Source organism: Schistocerca piceifrons, chromosome 1, assembly GCF_021461385.2.
Source record: "Schistocerca piceifrons isolate TAMUIC-IGC-003096 chromosome 1, iqSchPice1.1, whole genome shotgun sequence".
NCBI lineage: Eukaryota > Metazoa > Arthropoda > Insecta > Orthoptera > Acrididae > Schistocerca > Schistocerca piceifrons.
In genome coordinates this window covers 1,094,416,148-1,094,440,668 of record NC_060138.1, presented here as the reverse complement: position 1 = coordinate 1,094,440,668, position 24,521 = coordinate 1,094,416,148, and the positions used below count along the sequence as shown (strand labels likewise).

General features: G+C 45.0%; 1 protein-coding gene across 6 annotated transcripts in view; it reads left to right on the top strand.

The window, feature by feature from the left end:
* Positions 1–24,521, top strand: part of LOC124775714 (sorbin and SH3 domain-containing protein 1) — a 1,093,224-nt gene that overhangs the window by 451,705 nt on the left and 616,998 nt on the right. For all 6 annotated transcript variants that reach the window (XM_047250558.1, XM_047250581.1, XM_047250574.1 and 3 more), the window contains exon 5: positions 11,511–11,573. In XM_047250558.1, coding sequence (XP_047106514.1) covers positions 11,511–11,573 — 63 coding nt within the window. The remainder of the gene's footprint in view (positions 1–11,510; positions 11,574–24,521) is intronic.

Genomic DNA, 24,521 nt, shown 5'->3' with positions numbered 1-24,521 from the left:
CTTACTCTTAACCAGAGTCCCGCCGGCCGCGGTGGTCTAGTGGTTCTGGCGCTGCAGTCTGGAACCGCGGGACTGCTACGGTCGCAGGTTCGAATCCTGCCTCTGGCATGGGTGTGTGTGATGTCCTTAGGTTAGTTAGGTTTAAGTAGTTCTAAGTTCTAGGGGACTTATGACCTAAGATGTTGAGTCCCATAGTGCTCAGAGCCATTTGACCATTTTTGACCAGAGTCCCAAGGTTCTAGCGCCGACCGGCACACAGTTTTGATCCGCCACGAAGTTTCAAATCAGCGCACACCTCGCTGCACAGTGAAAATTAATTCTTGATTCTATCTTTTCGGTTCACTGTATTCTTTATTAGACCTTTTTATTGTTGTAGCATGATATTTTCGGGCTATCTTCGGGCCGTACTCATGCAAACACTTCAAGAGTTAATTTTAATGAGGAAAGTTATGCGTTTGTCTCCAGTAAATTTGGAATGGTAAGTTCTTATGGGACCAAACTATTTAGGTCATCGGTCGCTAGTCCTACGCACTACTTAACCTAACTTAAAGTAACTATGGACAACACACACACCCATACGCGAGGGAGGACTCGAACTTCCGACGGGGGGGAAAGCCGCACGGACCGTGACAAGGCGCCCTAGATCGCGCGGCTACCCCGCGCGGCTTTCGCCAAGTCTTTGCAGTGCGAATCACCGCATCGTCTGTACTCTCAAGTACGACAAGGTGGGAGACCTTCATTGTCACGCTTTGTGACCAGCTGTCCTGCGAGATGGCTTACAGCAGCGTGAACCTTACTATAGGGTGATTCATAGGCGGACTTCCATCTGCCACGGCGAATGCGGGCTGGTTCCCCTTATTCCGCCTCAGCTACACTATGTCGGCGATTGCTAAGCAAACAAGTTCTCCACGCTCGCGTACACTACCATTACTCTACCACGCAAACATAGGGGTTACACTCGTCTGCTGTTAGGCGTTCCCTGGTGATGGTGGTGGTGGGGGATGTGTCCACCGGGGGCCGAACCACACAATAACCCTGGGTTCGGTGTGGGACGGCGGAGGGGTGAAGTGGACTGCGGTAGTCTTCGAGGGGTTGTGGACCACTGCGGCTGCGGCGGGGTCGGAGCCTCTCCGTCGTTTCTAGGCCCCCGGTTAACATACAATGCAATACAATACAAACAAGGGTGATTCAGGAAAACCTTTACAAACTGACACAACACACCGAGCACAGAACAAGGATCAGTAATGACATAGGAAACGAGTGTCGCAAAGGCTGTCCAGGGCTACTAAATGGCGTTGCAATTATTTAGTCGCATACTACAAATGGACGCCTACAGAATATGCTCAGAGTTTTAACTTGATATATCGAGACACGCCTGACATCGACGCTACATTGAACGGCGCACCCTTTCAGAGATATCTGGGTATCTCCAAGAAATCCTGCTGTCGCAACAAATGGTTCAACAATCCTGCCCACTAAGTCCTCCGCTGATATTAACAAGTGTTTCATACACAAGGTTCTTCAGACACCCTCACAGGAACTCGATTGGGGACATCTGCTGATCGTGGTGGCCATGCGACTGGCCCACCGCGACCAGTCCAGAGGCCGGGATAGCTTGCTTGCCTGCGAATGGTCCTTCACTTGTCTCTGAAATGTGTGGGGGGCACCTCGTAGTGAAATCAAACGAATGCGGCGACGATAGGCACGGGAACATCATTCAGCATGTGCGGCAGAACCTCTCGCGGGAATAAGAGGTACGTGCGACCATCAGGTCGTTGTGGGAGAATGTTCGGCCCAGTTAAACATTATCCGTCGATGCCAGACTACACGTGACCGTAGCGCCCTCTTTATCCGTCGTTTAGTTCGTCGACTTGTGCCTCTCCCTCTTCCCGAGCTGTAGTTGGGGATTTTCTTGGGTAGTCATTTATCTTTCATTCCGTTCACATCTTATTTTTGTATTCAGTTACATCCTCATTAACGGTATGTACATGTAACCCATTCCGAACATTTTCATTTTTAAATACATTTGTTCTTGAGTGGCATTTCACTCTTCACAAATGCCTCATGTCTGCTGCTTGTACTCTGCTGTTGTCTTTTCTTTTTTTGAATTACCCAACTCTCAGTTCCACAGAGCACGAATGGTCTCGCCATAGTTTAATAAAATTTCATTTTTGTAACTTTTCAGGTTATGTGCCTAAATGTTCTGTTTATTGTCTTACATTTGACATTTGTGTAGCTTTTCATCTGCTTCATTACCATAATTTGAACACGGCCAAGATATTTAAGATGTGACACCTGTTCAACTATATCGTTGTTAATTACTATCTCCGACCGTATTTCGTCTTTCGTCACGAAATTTTAAGATCGTATGCTGGATGTATTTGGTTCATCCGATGTACTGGAGGTCCCATTCACATTCCTATATCCTTACCTATACACGGTGATTCCGTGATGATGTTATGAACCTTCACTGATAATGGAGATCAGTAAATGTATGAGTTTTGAGGTAAGGGACATGGGGCTGAAAACTACCGAGTAGAAAGTTAAAAGCGAAAATCGTTCTGATACCTCTGAAAATGTTCCTCTTCCACTGCAAGTTCTTTGCTTTCCATATTTTGGGAGGAGGTACTATAGACCAAAACAGGCAAAAATTGTCGAGTAAACTTGGGCTCTAAAATGCTTACCTTAAGAGCTATCAGCACTTTTTCAGGAGAAATGTATTTCACAGTAGCAAAGATAAACAAGTCCTCATTGTTCTTAAAATATGCACTTTTAGAGCCCAGGTTTACTGGACGTTTTGTTCTTCCTTTGGTCCACACTACCGCCTCTCAGAATATGGAAAAGCAAAGAGCTTCGAGAATGATTTTTTCGCATTGCAGGGGAGGAGTGTGTGCCGGTATGAAAATTCCTGGTAGACCAAGACTGGGATCCCGACTGGGACTCGAACCCAGGACCTTTACCCCTTGCGGGCAACAGCTCTACCGTCTGAGCTGCCTGAGCACGACTGACAACCTTCCCCACAGCTTTTACTTTCGCCAGTACCTCATCTCCCACCTGTCATGTCTCCAGTAATACTCACTTGAGTCGCCGCCCTCAATATCTCGGGTTTGTTACCGCAGCAGTCTTAACTCTACCTTAACACAGAAATATCGGTAGGTATGCTGATACGCATATTGTGCATTGCTTCACTCACTGCAGTGAAAGACAGCTACAAAGACTCTTACGCTGAGCTGTTCTCTCAACGAGGCCACCACGTCGTAACACTATTGAATCCTGTTTCGTCTGAGGGCTGTTGCCGTACTCTGAGTTTTGTCTCATACGTCTTGCTGAGACATATTACAGGCTATTTCTCTGCTGTGAAAGTACGCTGTAAGACCAAAAAAAGCGACGCACTCGAAAGAATGAACTGAATGGGACGGAAATTGGTAGATGTGATGTGTGGTATCGATAGCTACGATGCCACGGCGTAAGTTAAGTTGGCACTTTATGCTACGAGACACCGACGACAGCGCCGTCTAGCAGGCGCTGTTGAGATCTACGAGCTCCGCTGCAGATTCTCCCCATTTCATCAAGAGCAGACGGCCTGGAAACATCGCTTCAACCTCAGATTGCTATTGACACTATGTACCTACGTGCTCACCGTCGTAAAAAGTTGTACCGAGAGTTCCACCTCACCTGCTCCTCCTAGCTTCCTACATTCGGCCAACCTTTCAGTTTTCAGGAGCAGACCCACGCGCCGCCTTCCAGGTGGGATACAAAATGATGAACATGTACGTATAAACAAATGATTGTAATTTCAGAAAAAATGGATGGTTTATTTAAGACAAAGAGGTCCACAAATGAAGCAAGTCAATAATTTGTTGGGCCACGCTGGCTCTTATACAAGCAGTTACTCGGATTGGCATTGATTGATAGAGTTGTTGGATGCCCTCTTGAGGGATATCGTGCCAAATTCTGTCCAATTGAAACGTTAAATCGTGGAAGTCCCGAGGTGGTTGAAGGGCCTGACCATAATGCTCCAAGCGTTCGCAGTCGGGGAGAGATCTGGTGATCTTGCTGGCTAAGTCAGGGTTTGACAAGCAGAAGGAACAATCGCCGTGTGGGGCGGCCATTGTCTTACTGAAATGTAGGCATAGGTGGGCTTGCCGGGAAAGGCAACAGAACGGGGCGTAGACGTACTGCTGCGGTGTAAGAGGGCTGCGGATGACAACCAAAGGGATCCTGCTATGAAATTAAATGGCACCCCACACCATTTTTCTGATTGTCGAACCCTCTGCGGGTGACATTCGGGTTGGTCTCCAGACACATCTTCGCTGGTCGTCGGGGCCCAGTTCGAAGCGGTACTTGTCTCTGGAGACAATTCTCCTCCAGTCAATGAGATTCCAGGCCGAATATGTCCGTTACCACTGTAAACTGGCTTGCTGGCGTATCGAGAACGGAAGGGGCGCCATGAGCTCAGCCTCCTTTCTCTGAGCCACCTATTAGTGGTTCTTGTGGTCACTGAAGTGCCAGTTACGCGTCGGACCGATGATAATGATGAATCCGGGGCTCTGAGTGCCTCTCTGACAAGCGCTTTGTCCTCGTTCTATCGTCTCTCTAAATGAACCGCTTCTTTCTTGACTCTGTGTTCGACCATGGTTCCCCCAGTCCTGGCAACACTGTCGAATAGCGGCATCGCTCCTATTCAAATATCGTGCGATTCGTCGACTACCCCAACCGCCTTCTTTGAGACCAACAACACGTCCGATCTCAAATGCTGACATCTCCGTATGCTGTTTAGGTGCCTGTCTGCGAGGCATAGTTACTGTCCAGCTGATACACGCAGTGAAATTCACGAAAACTTTGTGTCCTGGTATCGACATGTCCTGTGTTTACTATCCTTGTCAGCTTCGCGAAGAAACTGAGCTGCAGCGTCACAAAAAATGGTTCAAATGGCTCTGAGCACTATGGGACTTAACATCTGAGGTTATCAGTCCCCTAGAACTTAGAGCTACTTAAACCTAACTAACCTAAGGACATCACACACATCCATGCCCGAGGCAGGATTCGAACCTGCGACCGTAGCGGTCGCGCGGTTCCAGACTGTAGCGCCTAGAACTGCTCGGCCACTCCGGCCGGCTGTAGCGTTACACATTCATGCATCGGCCGCCAAAGTTTACAATTTCGCATTTTCCGTCGGTACATGTTTGAACTTCAATTTGTGGTCAGTTTCCATAACTCCTTCGTGGAGCGTTGTTTTTTTTATTCTTTTTTTTTACCTTAGAGTGTATTGCCGCTCAAAACAAAGCTTATTGGGATAAAAAACCGAGTAAATCATATTTACATTATTATCCTCTAACGGACCCCCGCAGGCACCACGGGTCCATTGCAAGCAACGTACTCAAAAAATTTTCGTGAACATACTCCGAAATTCATTCTGTAGATTTCTGTTTCATCCCCCGTGTATAGAATTTTCTGGAACGCTTCGTGAGGCAGTCCCTGATGAAACGCAGATCAAAAAGTAAATTATGAAAACAAGATAATATGAGAACATCGCCTGCCGATACTGAAAGAGAGAATATAAAGAAATAGATGTGCGGGGAATACAACATGGGCACGCGTCTTACACACATCAAAAGAAGTTTTGCATCACCTCTGTTCCGAGAGTCCCGGAACCTGTACAGAAAATTGGAATAGAGATCAACATAAACACTATTTCCGCCCTTTTTATTGCTCATGAAAACCACACATTGCATATTGTACCACCATCCATCGAGACCGTCGGAGGTGGTGCTCGAGATTGCTGTACACACCGGTACCTCTAATACCCAGTAGCACGTCCTCTTGCATTGATGTATGCCTGTATTCGTCGTGGCATACTATCTATAGGGTTCATCAAGGCACCGTTGGTCCAGATTGTCCCACTCCTCAACGGCGATTCGGCGTAGATCCGTCAGATTGGTGGCTCACGTCGTCCATAACCAGCCCTTTTCAATCTATCCCAGGCATGTTCGATAGGCTTCATGTCTGGAGAACATGCTGGTCACTCTAGTCGAGCGATGTCGTTATCCTGAAGGAAGTTCAAAATGGTTCAAATGGCTCTGAGCACTATGGTACTTAACTGCTGAGGTCATCAGTCCCCTAGAACTTAGAACTACTTAAACCTAACTAACCTAAGGAAATCACACACATCCATGCGCCAGGCAGGATTCGAACCTGCGACCGTAGCGGTCGTGCGGCTCCAGACTGTAGCGCCTAGAACCGCTCGGCCACTTCGGCCGGCCTGAAGGAAGTCATTCACAAGATGTGCACGATGGTGGCGCGAATTGTCGTCCATGAAGACGAATGCTTCGCCAACATGCTGCCGATATGGTTGCACTATCGGTCGGAGGATGGCATTCACGTATCGTACAGCCGTTACAGCGTCTTCCATGACCACCAGTGATGTACGTCGGCCCCACATAATGCCACCCCAAAACAGCAGGGAACCTCCACCTTGCTGCACTCGCTGGACAGTGGGTCTAAGACGTTTAGCCTGACCGGGATGCCTCTTAACACGTCTTTGACGATTGTCTGATTGAAGGCATATGCGACACTCATCGGTGAAGAGAACGTGATGCCAGTCCTGAGCGGTCCATTTGGCATGTTGTTGGGTCCATCTGAACCGCACTGCACGATGTCGTGGATGCAAAGATGGACCTCGCCATGGACGTCGCGAGTGCAGTTGCGCATCACGCAGCCTCTTGCGCACAGTTTGAGTCGTAACACGACGTCCTGTGCCTGCACAAAAAGCATTACTCAACATGGTGGCGTTGCTGTCAGGGTTCCACCGAGCCATAATCCGTAGGTAGCGGTCATCCAATGCAGTAGTAGCCCTTGGGCGGCCTCAGCGAGGCATGTCATCAACAGTTCCTGTCTCTCTGTATATCCTCAATGTCCGAAGAACATCGCTTTGGTTCACTCCGAGACGCCCGGACACTTCCCTTGTTGAGAGCCTTTCCTGGCACAAAATAACAATGCGGACGCCATCGAACCGCGGTATTGACCGTCTACGCATGGTTAAACTACAGACAACACCAGCGGTGTACCTCCTTCGTGGTGGAATGACTGGAACTAATCGGCTGTCATACCACCTCCGTCTGATGGGCACTGGTCATGCATGGTTGTTTACATCTTTTGGCGGGTTTAGTGACATCTCTGAACAGTGAAAGGGACTGTGTCTGTGATACAATATCCACAGTCAACGTCTATCTCCAGGAGTACTGGGAACCGGGGTGATGCAAAACGTTTTTTGATATGTGTATTAATAAGCTCTCAAGTTCAAAACCAGTCTCGAGAGTGAGGTGATAATTTATTTTTTCGGTCGTTTTCTGAAGTCACCCACCCAAGTGTTCAAATGTTTCCTGCACATATTCAACCCTGCGTTTGCACAGTCGAAGGAAGTGCGGCGTCTTTACCTATTGCGCTTTTTACAACGTGTTTAACACCAATTGTCCTTCCTTCGAAATCAGTAATAGCTGGAGAAATTCTAATTTAACGAATACGGGAGTGTTCGCTGCATATTTTTACCGTCATTACACTGCACGGAATGAGTGAGAATTAAAGGATAAAATACTGTCTGATGGAGACGGTCATGTCGCAGTAATTTTGAATGCGAATAAGCTCTCTCTCCCGCATTCGGTTACAAATTGTTTTGTGTTATTAATTTACCGGGTCCTGTGAGCTTTCCTCTCGATGTTAATCGCTTATGACTCATCGTATTCCAAATATGTTATATAACTGTAAAATAAAATTAAATCGTCATTAAAGCGGGGTGCGTTCCCTGTTTATTCGGCTTGGTGTACTTGCAGATTAGCAAATTGGATGAAATACAGCGATATATTTAATTAGTATCTAGTAATGTACATGACACGCACGCAAAATGTTTATGCATATATATAGATAATTTATTGGCTTTCTGCTTCAAACAATGCAGCCATTAAATCTAAATCTGCGTGACTACTCAGCAATACACACTTAAGTGCCTGGCAGAGGGTTCTTCGAAACATCTTTAGACGTTTTCTCTGCCGTTCAGCTAACACCGCTGGGAAGAATGAACACTTAAAGCTTTGTGTACGAGCTCTGATTTTTCTACATACGATGATCATTTCTCCCTGTGTAGACTAACGAGGGTAAAATATCTTCACATTCAGAGGAGAACTTCGTGAAAAAATCTCGCCGTAACCAAAAAAGCCTTTGTTTTAATGTTTTCACTTCAACGCGCTTACATTTGCGAGACTCTCTCCACAATTTCGCGTTAACAGGAAAATAGCTGACCTTTTCTAGACCTGTTTAATGTTTTCCACAGTCATACGTGGCAAGAATCCCATAATGTAGAACAGTACTCAAACAGAGGACGAACAAGCGTAGTGTTGGCAGTCTCTTTAGCAGACCTGTAGCACCTTCTAGTGTTCTGCCTATAAAACGCAGTCTTTGATTCACCTTCCCCGCAACATTATCTGTGTAATCGTTCCATTGTAATTCCTAAGCATTTAGTTGAACTGACAGCCTTTAAATTTGTGTGTCGGCCGGAGTGGCCGAGCGGATCTAGGCGCTACAGTCTGGCACCGCGCGCCCGCCACGGTCGCAGGTTCGAATCCTGCCTCGGGCATGGTTGTGTGTGATGTTCTTAGGTTAGTAAGGTTTAAGTAGTTCTATGTTCTAGGGGACTGATGACCTCAGCAGCTAAGTCCCATAGTGCTCAGAGCCATTTTTTAAATTTGTGTGATTTATCGTGTAACCGAAATTTAACGAGTTTCTGTGGATCACCTCACAATTTTCCGTAATCAGAGACAGTTTCCACTTTTCGCACCATATCGATATCTTGCTTAAATCATTTTGCAATGGTTTTGATCTTCTGGTGACTTTACTAGACGGTACATGATACCGTCATCTGCAAACAAATTAAGAGAACTGGTCAGATTGCCTCCTAAATCGTTTGTATAGATTAAGGACAGCAGGTGGCCTGTAACATTTTCTTGGGGAACGTCGGACATCACTTCTGTTTTACTCGATGATTTTCCGTCGATTATTACGTTTTTTGATATTAACGACAGGAAATCACGAGTTCATATGGAGAACTGCAGCGATACAGCGATACACCATAGACACGCTATTTGATTTGAACTCTCTTGTGACCAACGGTGTCAAAAGCGATCCGGAAATGTAGAAATATGGAATCAATTTGAGATAGCTTGTCGATAGCTAATGAAGTAAATTTTGATGTTATGTTGTAATGTTGTGCAATAAAAGTAACTGCACTTACACGCTAACACCTGTATACGCAGGGTGTTACGAAACAGCGTACTAAAAATTTAGGAGCTTGTAGTGGATGAAATTTTGAACGTTTTTATGTGAAGAATTAATGGCCGTAAATGTGAAATAAAGTTTCTACTGCACTATGCACTTTCTGCTCATTAGATAGGGTAAATAGAACACCAGAAGACTGTAGAATAGAAAACGTTTCTCGACGTAGAGGACGGTCAAATACGGTAAACCGCATCTGCGGCTACGCTAGTGTTGACAAGGTGATCCTGTGACGACCATCAACTTCTTTACATAATGTGCACCGACGAACCATGTTTCGTCTGAATCTCCGTAAGATTCCGCGGTCCCCTGTGACGGTGTTTTTCAAACGCCGTAAACATGCGCTCAATAACCTCAGGTACTGTTCCAATCCATCCAGCGGTTTATGAGACGTGCAAAGTACAGATAAACATACATAAGTAAATACACTACTGGCCATTAAAATTGCTACACAAAGAAGAAATGCAGATGATAAACAGGTATTCATTGGACAAATATATTATACTAGAACTGACATGTGATTACATTTTCACGCAATTTGGGTGCATAGATCCTGAGAAATCAGTCCCCAGACCAACCACCTCTGGCCATAATAACGGCCTTGATACGCCTGGGAATTAAGTCAAATAGAGCTTGGATGGTGTGTACAGGTACAGCAGCCCATGCAGCGTCAACACGATACCACAGTTCATCAAGAGTAGTGACTGGCGTATTGTGACAAGCCAGTTGCTCGGCCACCATTCACCAGACGTTTTCAATTGGTGAGAGATCTGGAGAATATGCTGGCCAGGGCAGTAGTCGAACATTTTCTGTTCTAATGGATCTGAGCACTATGGGACTTAACATATGTAGTCATCAGTCCCCTAGAACTTAGAACTACTTAAACCTAACTAACCTAAGGACATCACAAACATCCATGCCCGAGGCAGGATTCGAACCTGCGACCGTAGCAGTCGCGCGGTTCCGGACTGAGCGTCTAGAACCGCTAGACCACTGCGGCCGGCGACATTTTCTGTATCCAGAAAGGCCCGTACAGGACCTGCAACATGTGGTCGTGCATTATCCTGCTGCAATGTAGGGTTTCGCAGGGATCGAATGAAGGGTAGAGCCACGGGTCGTAACACATCTGAAATGTAACGTCCACTGTTCAAAGTGCCGTCAATGCGAACAAGAGGTGACCGAGACGTGTAACCAATGGCTCCCCATACCATCACGCCGGGTGATACGCCAGTATGACGAGTACACGCTTCCAATGTGCGTTCACCGCGATGTCGCCAAAGGCGGATGCGACCATCATGATGCTATAAACAGAACCTGGTTTCATCCGAAAAAATGACGTTTTGCCATTCGTGCACCCAGGTTCATCGTTGAGTACACCATCGCAGTCGCTCCTGTCTGTGATGCAGCGTCAAGGGTAACCGCAGCCATGGTCTCAGAGCTGATATTCCATGCTGCTGCAAACGTCGTCGAACTGTTCGTGCAGATGGTTGTCGTTTTTCAAACGTCCCCATCTGTTGACTCAGGGATCGAGACGTGGCTGCACGATCCGTTACAGTCATGCGGATAAAATGCCTCTCATTTCGACTGCTAGTGATACGAGGGCGTTGGGATCCAGCACGGCGTTCCGTATTACCCTCCTGAACCCACCGATTCCATATTCTGCCAAACAGTCATTGGATCTCGACCAACGCAAGCAGCAATGTCGCGAAATGATAAACCGCAATGGCGACAGGCTACAATCCGACCTTTATCAAAGTGGGAAGCGTGATGGTAAGCGTTTCTCCTCCTTACACGGGGCATCACAACAACGTTTCACCAGGCAAAGCCGGTCAACTGCTGTTTGTGTATGAGAAATCGGCTGGAAACTTTCCTCATGTCAGCACGTTGTAGGTGTCGCCACCGGCACCAACCTTGTGTGAATGCTCTGAAAAGGTAATCATATGCATATCACAACATCTTCTTCCTGTCGGTTAAATTTCGCGTCTATAGCACGTCATATTCGTGGTGTAGCAATTTTAATGGCCAGTAGTGTATAATTATCATGGAGAAGCATGTGCAGGTTTATAATATAATTAAAGAAGCCAGTACTTGGAATCTGAGTTGTTACGCATGTATTACAGTGTGCCTGTTACGTTTACCCTTGACACAGTCTGGACTACAAGTTTTTGTTCTCTCTTTGCTCACAGCTGCGGGCGAGAACGGCAAGGCGAGCCCCCAGCCAGCGACGTCGTCTGCAGACTCCTCCAAGGGTAAGTGCAAAGCACCCTCTGCCGCGCTCTGTGGCTGGTCGCCGCCTAACTATCTCTATGGTAATGTCGCGGAGGCAGTAGCCGAGTGGCAGGAAACACGCGCGAGGAATAAGTGCTACGGATGAAGACTCGCGAAATGTTGTAGACTATCATAGATTTCTGTCTCGTGAAGTGACAAACACCAGGACGAAGTGAGTTTCCGTTTGTTCAGCTCTCTACCTTCCTGCCTATCGTGAGGTTAACAAGATCTCCAAAAAGCAACACACCTGCTGGCGACTTACTCTGAACTGGAAGAACTGGATTATAACGCGTGCATGTGAACAATGATCCGATGAGTGCCAGCGATGTACTATTGGAGTCAAAGGCGTATGTCAGACGGTTTCATGTATAGGCATAAGGCAAAACCACTGCATTAATTGTAGTGGAGGTTGGCGGGGCGTGAGGTTGGAAAGGAGTGTTTCTTTTTTAGCTTGTCGTGCTCTATCCCTAAATGCAGAGCAGACAGCTCATCTTCTGTCCCATGGTAGAGTCAGGGCCTTTTCAGACAAATACCAGGCGAGGTGGTAACGGGGCAGACGGACGTAGCACGAGTAAAAGGGATAAAAATGGTGATCGGTAAAACTTTCTGTACTGATGTATAACGAAGAAAAATCTAAGTGCGCATAAGGTGCTCTTTTTTAGACTGCATGCAAATTACATACGTACAGTATTCGGTGTATAATGAAACGTATCATTCGCCGTACTGATGTTAAATGAGCTTTTGCGCAGGCGGCCATCCACAGACTGCGTCACATACTTGTTTTTACTGCACTTTTGAGTAGTGACACGCATGTTTAGATATGAGTGGCCTGTACGTAGTGTGTGAGGCGTGTGCGATGATGACGCTGTTGTTGTATACAGTTTTTACAGGACGTGGTCACGAGGTAAGTGGCTGTGCGAGTTAAGTTTTAGCTTTACTTAGTCACTCTTTATTCTGCATTTGTGACATGCTGGATATTTTTCCAACTGTGACTGCATTCCCTTCAGAAAATATTTTTCGGTTCTGATCAAATTCGTCTGCTGTATCTCCTCAAAACGGCGAGTTACTTGCAGAATCACTAATGCCTTATTTAATTGAGAAGAGATCTTTTGCAAGAGAATCTGTGCGCTAATTGGGGGACAGAAGCGCACGGATGTTACAGTCTCTGACGTGCATGAGTTCTCAAAACTCATTTCACGAATACGGCAAAACCACCAAGTTTGCTCTTATTTTATTGTTCAATTACTTTAGCCTGTACTTAGGCTGCAATTCTTAATCTCCGTTATATGAGCGTTTTACAACGCACAATGTTTTACTTTAGCTACGTTCATTATAACTTGAAAACTCTTCTGTTGATGCGTGTTTTCATAAAAACAATATCAGCGTTTTACAACGCACAATGTTTTACTTTAGCTACGTTCATTATAACTTGAAAACTCCTCTGTTGATGCGTGTTTGCATAAATACAATGTGGGATTGTCGATCCACCTGAACGGAAACACACCCATCCATCCACCCACCCACCTGCACACACACACACACACACACACACACACACACACACACACGGGAGCCCCCGCGTCCCGCGCGCACGGTCACTCCGCCATCACACACAGAGACAAAAGTAAGTCGTCAGAACTCCCGATATAGTTTTCAAAATCATCTCGTGATACGTGATATAACTCGCGATACAAGCAAACAACAAGATGACGTAATATTCTGAATTACGCCCAAGGCACAAAGTTACGTTTTTCTGCGTTTTTAGAGCAAGTGCAAGCCGACCAACGAACGCGAGTACATGATAGATTACGTAACAATGTAGTGACCAATAAGTTTTATCCACATCACTACCACAATTCCCAGTAGTATAACCCTGACGTATGTAAGTTCGCATTTTCATATTTTGTAATGATCGTAACAACCGCTCGTACCGTACAGATGACGTGAACATAGAAAATATACTAAAAAGACGGCAACACACATATAAACCATGCACTGACTTAAAACTACAAAGCTATAATAAAACTGTTCGCACAATACGGTATCGGGAACCAAACATACATATGTAATGACATCTTGTAATGTTTAGTAACTGTGCTAATATTACACCATAAAGAAAAACCCACTGATGATGGTGATATTGTTGCTGAAATTAGTTTGGGAAAGAAATTAAGCGAAAGTGTTCTGCATCAAGGTGGATCTACAGTCTCATGTTCTTTAACTACGTTTTTAGAAGCTTTGGCAATCTTCCGTGATTGCCCGGGTTGTGCAGTGGAAAGTAAGCATGAGGGACAGGAAGGTTACCAAACTCGAACCAATTACCTCAGCACTAATACCATGATTAGCATTTTCAGTTTCGTACGACCGTTTCAAATCAACTCGATACTGCTTCGAAATATCCGCTTCAGATTCGCAATATATAGAACAATCGATATAGCACAAAAGCACATACACTGCCGTAACAAGATCTACAGCCTCATGGCGAAATGAGATTCGTCCATTCGTATTAAGTTTTTGATGTGATATAAAGAAGGATTTCTAACCACAGGAACAATCGCTGAACACGTATTTCACGAGCACTTATGGATCCTGAAATTGCAGCACAACCTTCATCAGAAAGGAAAAAAGAATCTTTAATTCTGCGAAAATCAGAGTTCCTACCGATATCTGCAAAACACTTGACACTCAAACTGTCGAAGCCTAAGAAATATTTACAAGGAAGCCGTGTGTCAACTATTTTACTTAGTAGCAATGCTAACGAACACTGATCAAAACTGTATGGACACCAATTAGTGCACATTAATATGGGATGTGACCACCCTTCGCCTTTATTATGGCTTGAACCCTTTACCCTTACAGATAACTCATTTTCGGTGGGGTATCTGAATGTGTGTGGAGGACTGGCACGCCATTCTTCCTCAAGAGCGGAATCCAAATAAGTAGTGAAGTTGGACACTGGGCAGACCCCATTGTCGTCGTTCTAATTCATACCAAAGGTTTTCCAGGTTGTGACTGGACAGACCAGTGCATTTTAGGAGTGTTATTGGCCACAAAGCGTTGCCTCACACTTGCTACTTAATGGCAGGGTGCACCGTCGTGCAGATGTAAACAAACGTCATTAATTGTTCCTCTAATGTACCCTCTACACAATGCTATAAAATGTATTCATACCCCTCCGCGTTTAGAGCTTTCGTACAATAAGGGGACCACACCGCAACCTCCAGAAACACCCCCCTCCGTCACCGCATCGTACCATGACCTCCTTCGTACTTTGACCTTTGGCGCTACACATGATATCAGCTAACGTCCTCCAAGCATTTCTCCAAACCGAAACCCAGCCATTGGATTGCCACAAAGCTTAGCTTGATTCATCACTCCAAGTCACTCGTTTTCAGCTACCCATCTACATCTACGTGATTACCCTGCTATTCGAAATAAAGTTCAATGAACCACCTTCAAGCTGTCTCTATCGTTCCATTCCCGTACGGCGCGAGGGAAAACGAGCACTTAAATTTTTTTGTGCGAGTCCTGATTTATCTTATTTTATCGTTATGATCATTTCTCCCTATGTAGGTGGGTGCCAACAGAATGTTTTCGCAATCGGAGGAGAAAACTGCTGATTGAAATTTCATGAGAATATCCCATCGCAACGGAAAACGCCTTTGTTTTAATGACAGCCACTCCAATTTACGTATCATATCTGTGGCACTATCTCCCCTATTTCGCTATAATACAAAACGAGCTCCCCTTCTATAAACTTTTTCGATGTCATCCATCAGTCCCACCTGATGTGCAATACTCCAGGATAGAGCGGACAAGCGTGGTGTAAGCAGTCTCTTTAGTAGACCTGTTGCACCTTTTAAGTGTTCTGTCAATGAATCACAGTGTTTGGTTTGCTCTACCCACATCATTATCTATGCGATCGTTCCAATTTAGGTTATTTGTAATTGTAATCCTTAAGTGTTTAGTTGAATTTACAGCCTTCAGATTTTTGTGACTTATTGCGTAATCGAAATTTAGCGGATTTCTTTTAGTACTCACTCTGCAGTGACGTTGCTCTTCACAACACCTCAAGCGTCCCCTGAAACTGTCTACTGTAACCTATCTCATTCCTTTCTTTTCGGACTGCATTTCCATAGGATTCTTCCAATGAATCTCAGTCTGGCATCTGCTTTATCGACGATTAATGTTATATGGTCATTACATTTTAAATCACTCCTAATGCCTATTCCCAGATAATTTATGGAATTAACTGCTTCCAAAAAATGGCTCTGAGCACTATGGGACTTAACATCTTAGGTCATCAGTCCCCTAGAACTTAGAACTACTCAAACCTAACTAACCTAAGGACATCAAACGCATCCATGCCCGAAGCAGGCTTCGAACCTGTTACCGTAGCGGTCGCGCGGTTCCGGACTGAAGCGCCTAGAACCGCTCGGCCACACAGGCCGGCGTTAAAATTCAGCCATACTAACTTGACAAGTATACTTATAAAAACAATTCAAGCCGGAATGCCGAGTATCTTCCGTCATTGTTAGCGAAATAAAATGAACCCTCAGTTTCCTCAGAACCACCATAGTCCAGATCTGCTACGCAACCCAGGGAGACAAAACGTGCAACGCAAAGAAGTGGTACCCCATATTATGAAAAGGTCAATTCCTAACACATGGAAATGTGCCACGAAATGTATTCGCAAACTGCAAACACAGAACCACAACAGCTTTACAATTTACTGGAAGCATTCGAGAACTTGTGCCAGACCGGGACTCGAACCCGGATTTTCCGCTTGTCGCGAGTGGTCACCCGAACCCCTTCGGCTACCCAAACAACCTGCCAGGACCAACCTAAATCTCCATACATCTCACTTCTGCTTCCCATACTGTCCTCACAGTTATGTGATTCCCGTACGGGCAGGAACTTATTTATTTTTCTCGTCAAGCAGCCTTGGGTTTGGCATTAATTATACTGTCAAATCGCATTAATATGACCACCTGTCAAGAGGCTGAATACCAGATTTTGCAGCACAGACTGCTGCGAAGCGTGCAGAAAGAGATATATACGATATTGCATCGTAATCACAATAATTGAATCTTAATGTAGACAACTGTAATGTGCTGCGAATACATAGAAAGAAAGATCCTTTTTCATTTAGCTACAATATAGCAGGTCAGCAAGTGGAAGCAGTTGCCGGCCGCGGTGGTCTAGCGGTTCTAGGCGCTCAGTCCGGAACCGCGAAACTGCTACGGTCGCAGGTTCGAATCCTGCCTCGGGCATGGATGTGTGTGATGTCCTTAGGTTAGTTAGGTTTAAGTAGTTCTAAGTTCTAGGGGACTGATGACCTAAGATGTTAAGTCCCATAGTGCTCAGAGCCATTTTTTGGAAGCAGTTAATTCCATAAATTATCTGGGAATAGGCATTAGGAGTGATTTAAAATGTAATGACCATATAACATTAATCGTCGATAAAGCAGATGCCAGACTGAGATTCATTGGAAGAATCCTATGGAAATGCAGTCCGAAAAGAAAGGAATGAGATAGGTTACAGTAGACTTGTTCGCCTACTGCTTGAATACTGCTCACCGGTGTGGGATCCGTACCAGATAGGGTAGATAGAAGAGACAGAGAAGATCCAACGGAGAGCAGCGCGCTTCGTTACAGGATCATTTAGTAATCGCGAAAGCGTTTCGGAGATGACAGATAAACTCCAGTGGAAGACTCTGCAAGAGATACGCTCAATAGCTCGGTACGGGCTTTTGTTGAAGTTTCGAGAACATACCTTCACCGAGGAGACAAGCAGTATATTGCTCTCTCCTACGTATATCTCGCGAACAGACCATGAGGATAAAATCAGGGAGATTAGAGCCCACACAGAGGCATACCGACAATCTTTCTTTCCACGAACAATACGAGACTAAGATAGAAGATAACTTACTATTTCCTCTGAATTCTGTTTATTATACACTTCCTTTTCAGTGCACTTCTGCTTCTTAGCTTCTGTCGATGTTTATCCCACATTAACATTCGTAACAATCAACGGAAATTTGTTTCACACTTCCTCTCGCGACACGCATCCGTACTCCGTACTCGATTGTCACTTACCGCTACAAAACAAACGCACGCTCTGATCGAAAAACTGTGGTGTCAGCACGATGGTGGACAACTACTGAAAGTTAGTCATGTCCATATTTCATGACGAAATCGGGTCTTCCTTGTTTATAGTTACGGTATTTCTAGAAATGAGCGTGTCTCATAATTTTGAGAAATGTAGCACCATAATCAAAGTAAAATTGAATAAATCGTGAAAAAACTTGACAAGTCTCCGAGGGTTTTCAAAGATGCTGATACAAGAATCTTCTGAAGTAATCGAACTTGCGCACTCGTCCGATTTAGCCTCTTGTGACCTTTTTAGTCTAGGAGGATAGAAAAATTCCGATGTTTACACCGATCGCCCGGGGACCATGTCTCACTTTGAGTATATTCGACGGTAGCAATACCCGCTTACCCGTCGCTGTGTTCGACGCAGTGTATCGACAACATGGGTCATATTTGCTGTCATTACTGTTGCACTCCTTACTCTCTATCGTGAAGCTGTATTCAAAAAACAAAAGAACAAAAAGAAAAAGAAAAACGCATTTATTAACACAAGGTGTCCCTGGAGGAATCGTCAGTATTCAGGGATATGATAGGAATGATCATTCGAGGCAAAAAAATCTAGTAAACATGGACTCTGAAATGCATACAGTAAGAGCAACACGTATGAGCACTCCATCTTTTAAACAGTGAAACAAATCTCTTCTACTACAAGCTCTTTGCTTTCCATATTTTGAGAGGTGGTGGTAAGGAGCAAACCGGAGCTCTTAAGTACATGCCTTAAGAGGTATGAACACTTGTTCATTTTCTCTGTTTCCACTGAATAAGTGCTCATAACTCTTAGAGTATCCATTTTTGATCCCATTTTTGCTAGACTTTTTTTCTTCGAATGATTATTCCTGTCAGATGCATGAACACTGACCATTCCCTCTGGGACACTCTGTGTATGCAACTCTAGCCGACTTGAATTGATATGAAAGCCTCTGTTATCCAAAAAGTCGATCAAGTCCACTCCTCGATTCAGAAAATTTCTATATATATCGTTGTAATTCCAGTTTTTGTGTTTCTGTGTGAATGGAAATTTAAAATCACACATTTAAAAAAATTATATACAGCCTATATTGTCGATACACAGATTTACTCCAATTCTAATGTTACTTTCGACCGAGCCAAACATAGCGAAGGATATGCAGGCTACTGCTGTTGGCGAATATACTCCATGCGTGAAATAGTCCTCGAACGATCTGTGCAAACAATGCAGCTTAGCTATCCCTGTAGAAAAAAAAAGTAACAAGGGGCACAAACGGGCGACCATGCAAGTTCGATAACCTCTGGAGATTTTTGTATCTAAATCTCTCAAAAAAACTTTTGACAAAAACAGAAGGCAGTCAGCTCGATCCACCTATCTGAACTAACCGCGCTTCCTGTCCATCTGGAGAAAGTCGAAGACCCAAAGTGAAATGGCGCCTAACCTATGTCCCAAGTAAAATTAAAACCGTTGTCAGTTGGCGATACGCTCCCGTAGACCATAGGATCATCAGTGATGATGATGATGATGATGTGGGGCGCTCAACTGTGCAGTCATCTGCACCCGTACAAAGTCCCAGTTTTTACACAGTCCAATTTTTTACACAGTCCAAGCGAGCCACTGTCACGAATGATAGTGGTGGTGATGAAATGATGAGGACAACACAGACACCCAGTCCCAGCCGGGAATCGAACCCGGGACCCCGTGATCCAGAGGCAACAACGCTAGCCCCTAGACCACGAGCTGCGGACAGGATCATCAGCGAATAATTATGCAGTACTTCCGACACTGTCTGACAAATGGTTTTTATACGAGGTGACTTCAAAAAGTAAGTTATACATTATCAAGGTTCGCCAAGTAACCTCTGGTTAATGCTGCATTACACTTCAAAGCGACAGTCATACGGAACACTATTTTTCAGCATTGTTACCAAGACTCTGTTAACAACAGTCGGAATGTATTACCAGTCATTCAGTTCCTCAACGATAGAAACTCACTCATCGGCTCATCGGTCAAGGTGTCATTCAACAACCGCCTGTGTGAACATCCATACCGTTGGAAAAATCTCTCTCGCTCCAGCGCCCCCCCCCCCCCCTCCTCCGGTAGACGTTCTATCAGCTTGCCGCAAAGATGGAAGTAACATGGTGCAAGTTCAGGACTGTATGGCGCATCAGGATTTCTCATATCTGGGCAGACTTGGTCCGTTGGTAAGATTGGTGTCACAATTTCACTGCGACCTGATCCAGCAATTGGCTTTGGCTCTCATACTTCCAGAATTTCACGGGTGAATCTATGTGCAATTTAAACATTTCTCCCACAAGAATCGTAGTGTTCCACGTACTTCAACTTTGGAGTACGTATCCAGTTTCCGTGCCTTTTCACTCGTACACTGTGTTGCGCCGGTTATCCGCATCACAGCAGAAATTTGTGAGCAGGCCCCCCGAACCATGTACTCTGTTCTGACAATGCGCCACTCTTGTTGCGTAAAGGTCTTACTGTGAAATGGAAATGAGCGTTTGGCGTCATTGGCCGGGAGGCCCCTTGCGGGGCAGGTCCGGCCGCCTTGGTGCAGGTCTTATTACATTCAACGCCACATTGGGCGACCTGCGCGCCGGATGGGGATGAAATGATGATGAAGACAGCATAACACCCAGTCCCTGAGCGTAGAAAATCCCCGACTCAGCCGGGAAGCGAACCCGAGCCCGTATGACGGCAATTCTTCACACTGACCACTCAGCTATTGTGGCGGACAAGGTCTTACTGTAGGAAGACATGTATAACTTACATTCTGAAGTCCTTGCGTAAAGTGAGAACAGTACACGTCTCGCACGCTTCGTTGGGACACGATTGCTGTCGCTTCCTGTTATATTGAACGTTCGACGTCCAGTGCAGCGCTCTGCGTTCTGTTTATCAAATTTCAACGAGACATCTGCGAAGACGTTTCGCATGATCGTCAATTGATGTTTAGACGACGTTGAGGTACAGTACTGAACGCCTTTCGTAAGTCTACGGAGACCATTCACCTGCATCTACAGTTCGCAAGATCTCGAATATGAATAAAAAGGTGACGCAGTGATAAGACATAGGATTCGAGCTCTCGGTGGCGATGCTTCAGATCCCCATCTAGCGTTCCATTTTTAAGTTTTCTGTGGTTTTGGCTTAAGTCAGATGCAAAAAATTGTAAATTTGTGGTAAGATCTTATGGGACCAAACTGCTTAGGTCACAGGCCCTAAGCTTACACACAATTTAATCCAACTTAAACTAACTTACGCTATGGACAACACACACACCCATGCCCGAGGGAGGACTCGAACCTCCGACGGGGGGAGCCGCGAAGTCATATGCCGGAATCATCGTTTTGAAGAGGACACTGTCGATTTTGCTTCTCCACCCTTCCTCAACTACGGCTTACCTCCAGTTAATAATACCTCGTCTATCTTTCTTCCTCTCAGATACATCGATTATGAACAAGTGGTAACATTGTCTTCATCTTGTTCTATACCTCTTCGTTTTGTCGCCTGAGGACCATGTCAGTTCGAATCATCTTTGTTTCTTCTGGTCTTTATTCTTGTCCAGTATGTTTTTCTTCAGATATTTTGCAACCCTCTTCATTCTTCTGGCCATGATGTTGTTGCCGTAGGTCTAATTCTGTTTTGGAAACCTATGACATCCAGAATTTTATATTTTAATGTCCCTGAGTTGTAAATCTCTGTTTACTGTATTCCCATTTGTTCTAGACTTCGTTTTCGCCTTTCGAAACCAACATAATTCGGTTTACTTCATAAGAAACAGCGTTGTGTGATGTGCTAACGTTCCATAGCCTTTATCAGTAAACTCTTCCGGGCTAAGTTGCCGTGGTCGATCTGTAGAACTCCTTCTCCCTGACGTTTCGTTCTCAACTACGGAGAACATCTTCCGAGGTGAGTCGACTCACCTCGGAAGATGTTCTCCGTAGTTGAGAACGAAACGTCAGGGAGAAGAAGTTCTACAGATCGACCACTGCAACTTAGCCCGGAAGAGTTTACTGATAAAGACGCCGGCCGTGAAAGCCTACATGGAATAGTTCCATAGCCTATTATAAGCACGAGGTGTGATCAAAAAGTACGGTGAATAATTTTCTTAGATTCACTGGCCTTCCATCGGAAACTCTTAATTTTCATATCCAGTTACAAATTTGGACATAACGTCCGGATCTGAATGAAGACGACCATTCAACTCCGTGCAAACTGACACACGATTTTTCTTCTGTTCATCATCCAAAAGTCTGGGAACAAATATTGTCCTCACTCGTCTGAATTGCAAATTATCAGTTAAAAGCTTTGGACGGACCCGTGCGAGATGCTAAGTTCTACGGTAAGTTCCGGAATGGCTATTCGCTGTTTAAGCAAAATATTTTTGCTTCATTTCTTCGGTTTTTGAGGTTAATGGACGTCCTGAACGTTACTAGTTATTTGCCGGCTCATAACCGTTTTTAAATCGTTCATAACACTTGTAAACAGTCATCAGAGTTACAGCACTATCGCCATACATCAATTTCGATATTCCTTTTTTGCAGCTTGAAACAGAACTGAATATTCACGTTTCGTTCTAAATCCATGATGCGGGCCAGACACGGTAAACATAATCTCACTCTAGCGCCTCTGGACGCTGACTGCCTAGTCGGAATGTGTTCCAGCTCCACGCTGCCTATCTCAGCGGATCAGGATATCGGACAAAATTACATCAAATGGGAAGCGTCAGCAGTTGCTGCTAAAAAAATCATTCGCCGTATTTTTTGATCACACCTCGTATTTGAAGAAGAACATAGATCTTCTTTTCCTAACGGTGCCTAAGAGTCCCACATTTGGATTTACAGTTCTTGGTTCGCTGGTCTTCTACATCTTCTACATATCTTCCTGACAATTCTTGTCCCCCGAGCTGTAGAGTCAGAAGTGATTCTTTTCTTATAGGGTCAGACTTTCTGTAACTTATTATGATTCATGGAGAATCACAATGTCTTAATTTTGCATCAGTCGAAAAATTATTCTCATTGTGGGTGTTCACAGTGAGTTTGTATGCTAAATTCATCTTATTCATTTGTGCTCCCATAATTTCTGTTCCCAGTCAACCTAGTTTCTATACATTCACCTTGGTATTGAAATCTCTCTACCTTCTCAAATTTCCCTCCTAATGTTATCCATCTAGGCACTGGCTTAATGTTCTTCATTTATTGTGTCTTCTCGTCAGAGATTTGGAGACCTTCTGTAGACACTTGTCTCGGGAGCTCACTGGTTCGACTAACCGCCTCTTCTAGTGCTTCCAACAGAATCACAGTATCGTCTGTCTGGCATATGTAAGCTACGTACGTTCGTTTCATCTTGCATCTTACCGGTCGTATTCCGTCCACTCCTCTTATTACTCGTCGCCACTTACCTATCACCTAATCAAAGGGGCATGTAAAGGGCAAGGGAGCGTTCATCTCACTGTCTGACTCCGGTTTTCATCTTGAAGGACTCAAAGCATTTGCTCTGAAATTGACTCTAGATGTCGTGACGGTTTGGTTCAGTTTCCTCAGTTCACCGGATTTTCCATCCAACTTCACCTCCTCCAAAATTTGGAACACCGTTGGTCTAACATGTAATTCTTGCTTCTCTATTTTTAATAGGCGAATATAAGTTTCAGGTTCAAGATTCGTTCCGTGCATGTTTTGCAGTTTCTGGAGCTGTTGGTACTCCACAGTTTGCAAATTTCGTTGATTTCTCACAACTTTCAGTAGTGCATTTCAGAAAATCTTATGGGTCATTTTATTGGTCTCTTCCACTCAGAAGCGTTATTTGCTTCCCGAGTTACTCTCATGTGTCTATTGCACCGTTCTGTCTATGAGGACACTACAGTGTCACGATGTGTTTCGCCAGATCACAATATAGGTAGCGCGCTGCCAGACCCAGGCGCCATCTGCTTGCTGTGCACGGTTTGCTGTTTTGGCGTGTGCGTGGTGGCAGCCCTGCATGCGGCACCACTGCAGTAGAGCTAACAGTTTGTGGCCCGTGTTTACGTTTGCTGTGCTGTGTGTGTAGTCCCGGCGCTCCGCTCTAGTTCTAACATTAGCGAACACTGCGCTCGCCCGCGCCGCCGACAACATCTGCCACTCGCCTGCCGTATGTTGGCACCACTGCTCGCACGGTCGATCACCTAGTCGACAATACACTTGTTGCGCGGTAGTCGACAAGTACGAATGCCAGATCTTACAACATCGCTTTAACCTTCACCGTTAACGAATTGGACGCGGTAGACCAGTCTGAAGAGCGAACGTATCCTCTGTAGTAATCAACATTGTTTCTTTAACAGAGATCTTGTGAATCTCGATTGTCTCTGTTTATCAAAGATATCTAGAAGGCAGTGACTAAATTACCTTTTGCGTTATCATTTTTCTTGTCTGAGCTGCCTTCTTCAGACAACTGAATCTGCTTGTAGTATTTCCGGCGTTTTATTCCTGTATTGACCCTCGCCTGACTGGAGTGGTTATTTTCGTTTGCCTGTGTTGTGAGAGCTGTCTCCTTTTTTGCGATTAAATCTAAATATAGTAACAAAATTTAGGAATAAGCAATGATAATATAGTTTATTAATGTCCAAGCAAATTTCATATTAGATATGCTTGTCAAGGTTGTCCGCCACGATAGCAGAATGGTCAGCGCGACGATCTGTCACGCCAAGGCGCCCGGGTTCGGTTCCCGGCTGGGTCGGAGATTTTCTCCGCTCAGGGACTGGTTGTTGTGTTGTCCTCATTATCATTTCATCATCATCATCATCAGTGGACGGCAATGGGAAACCA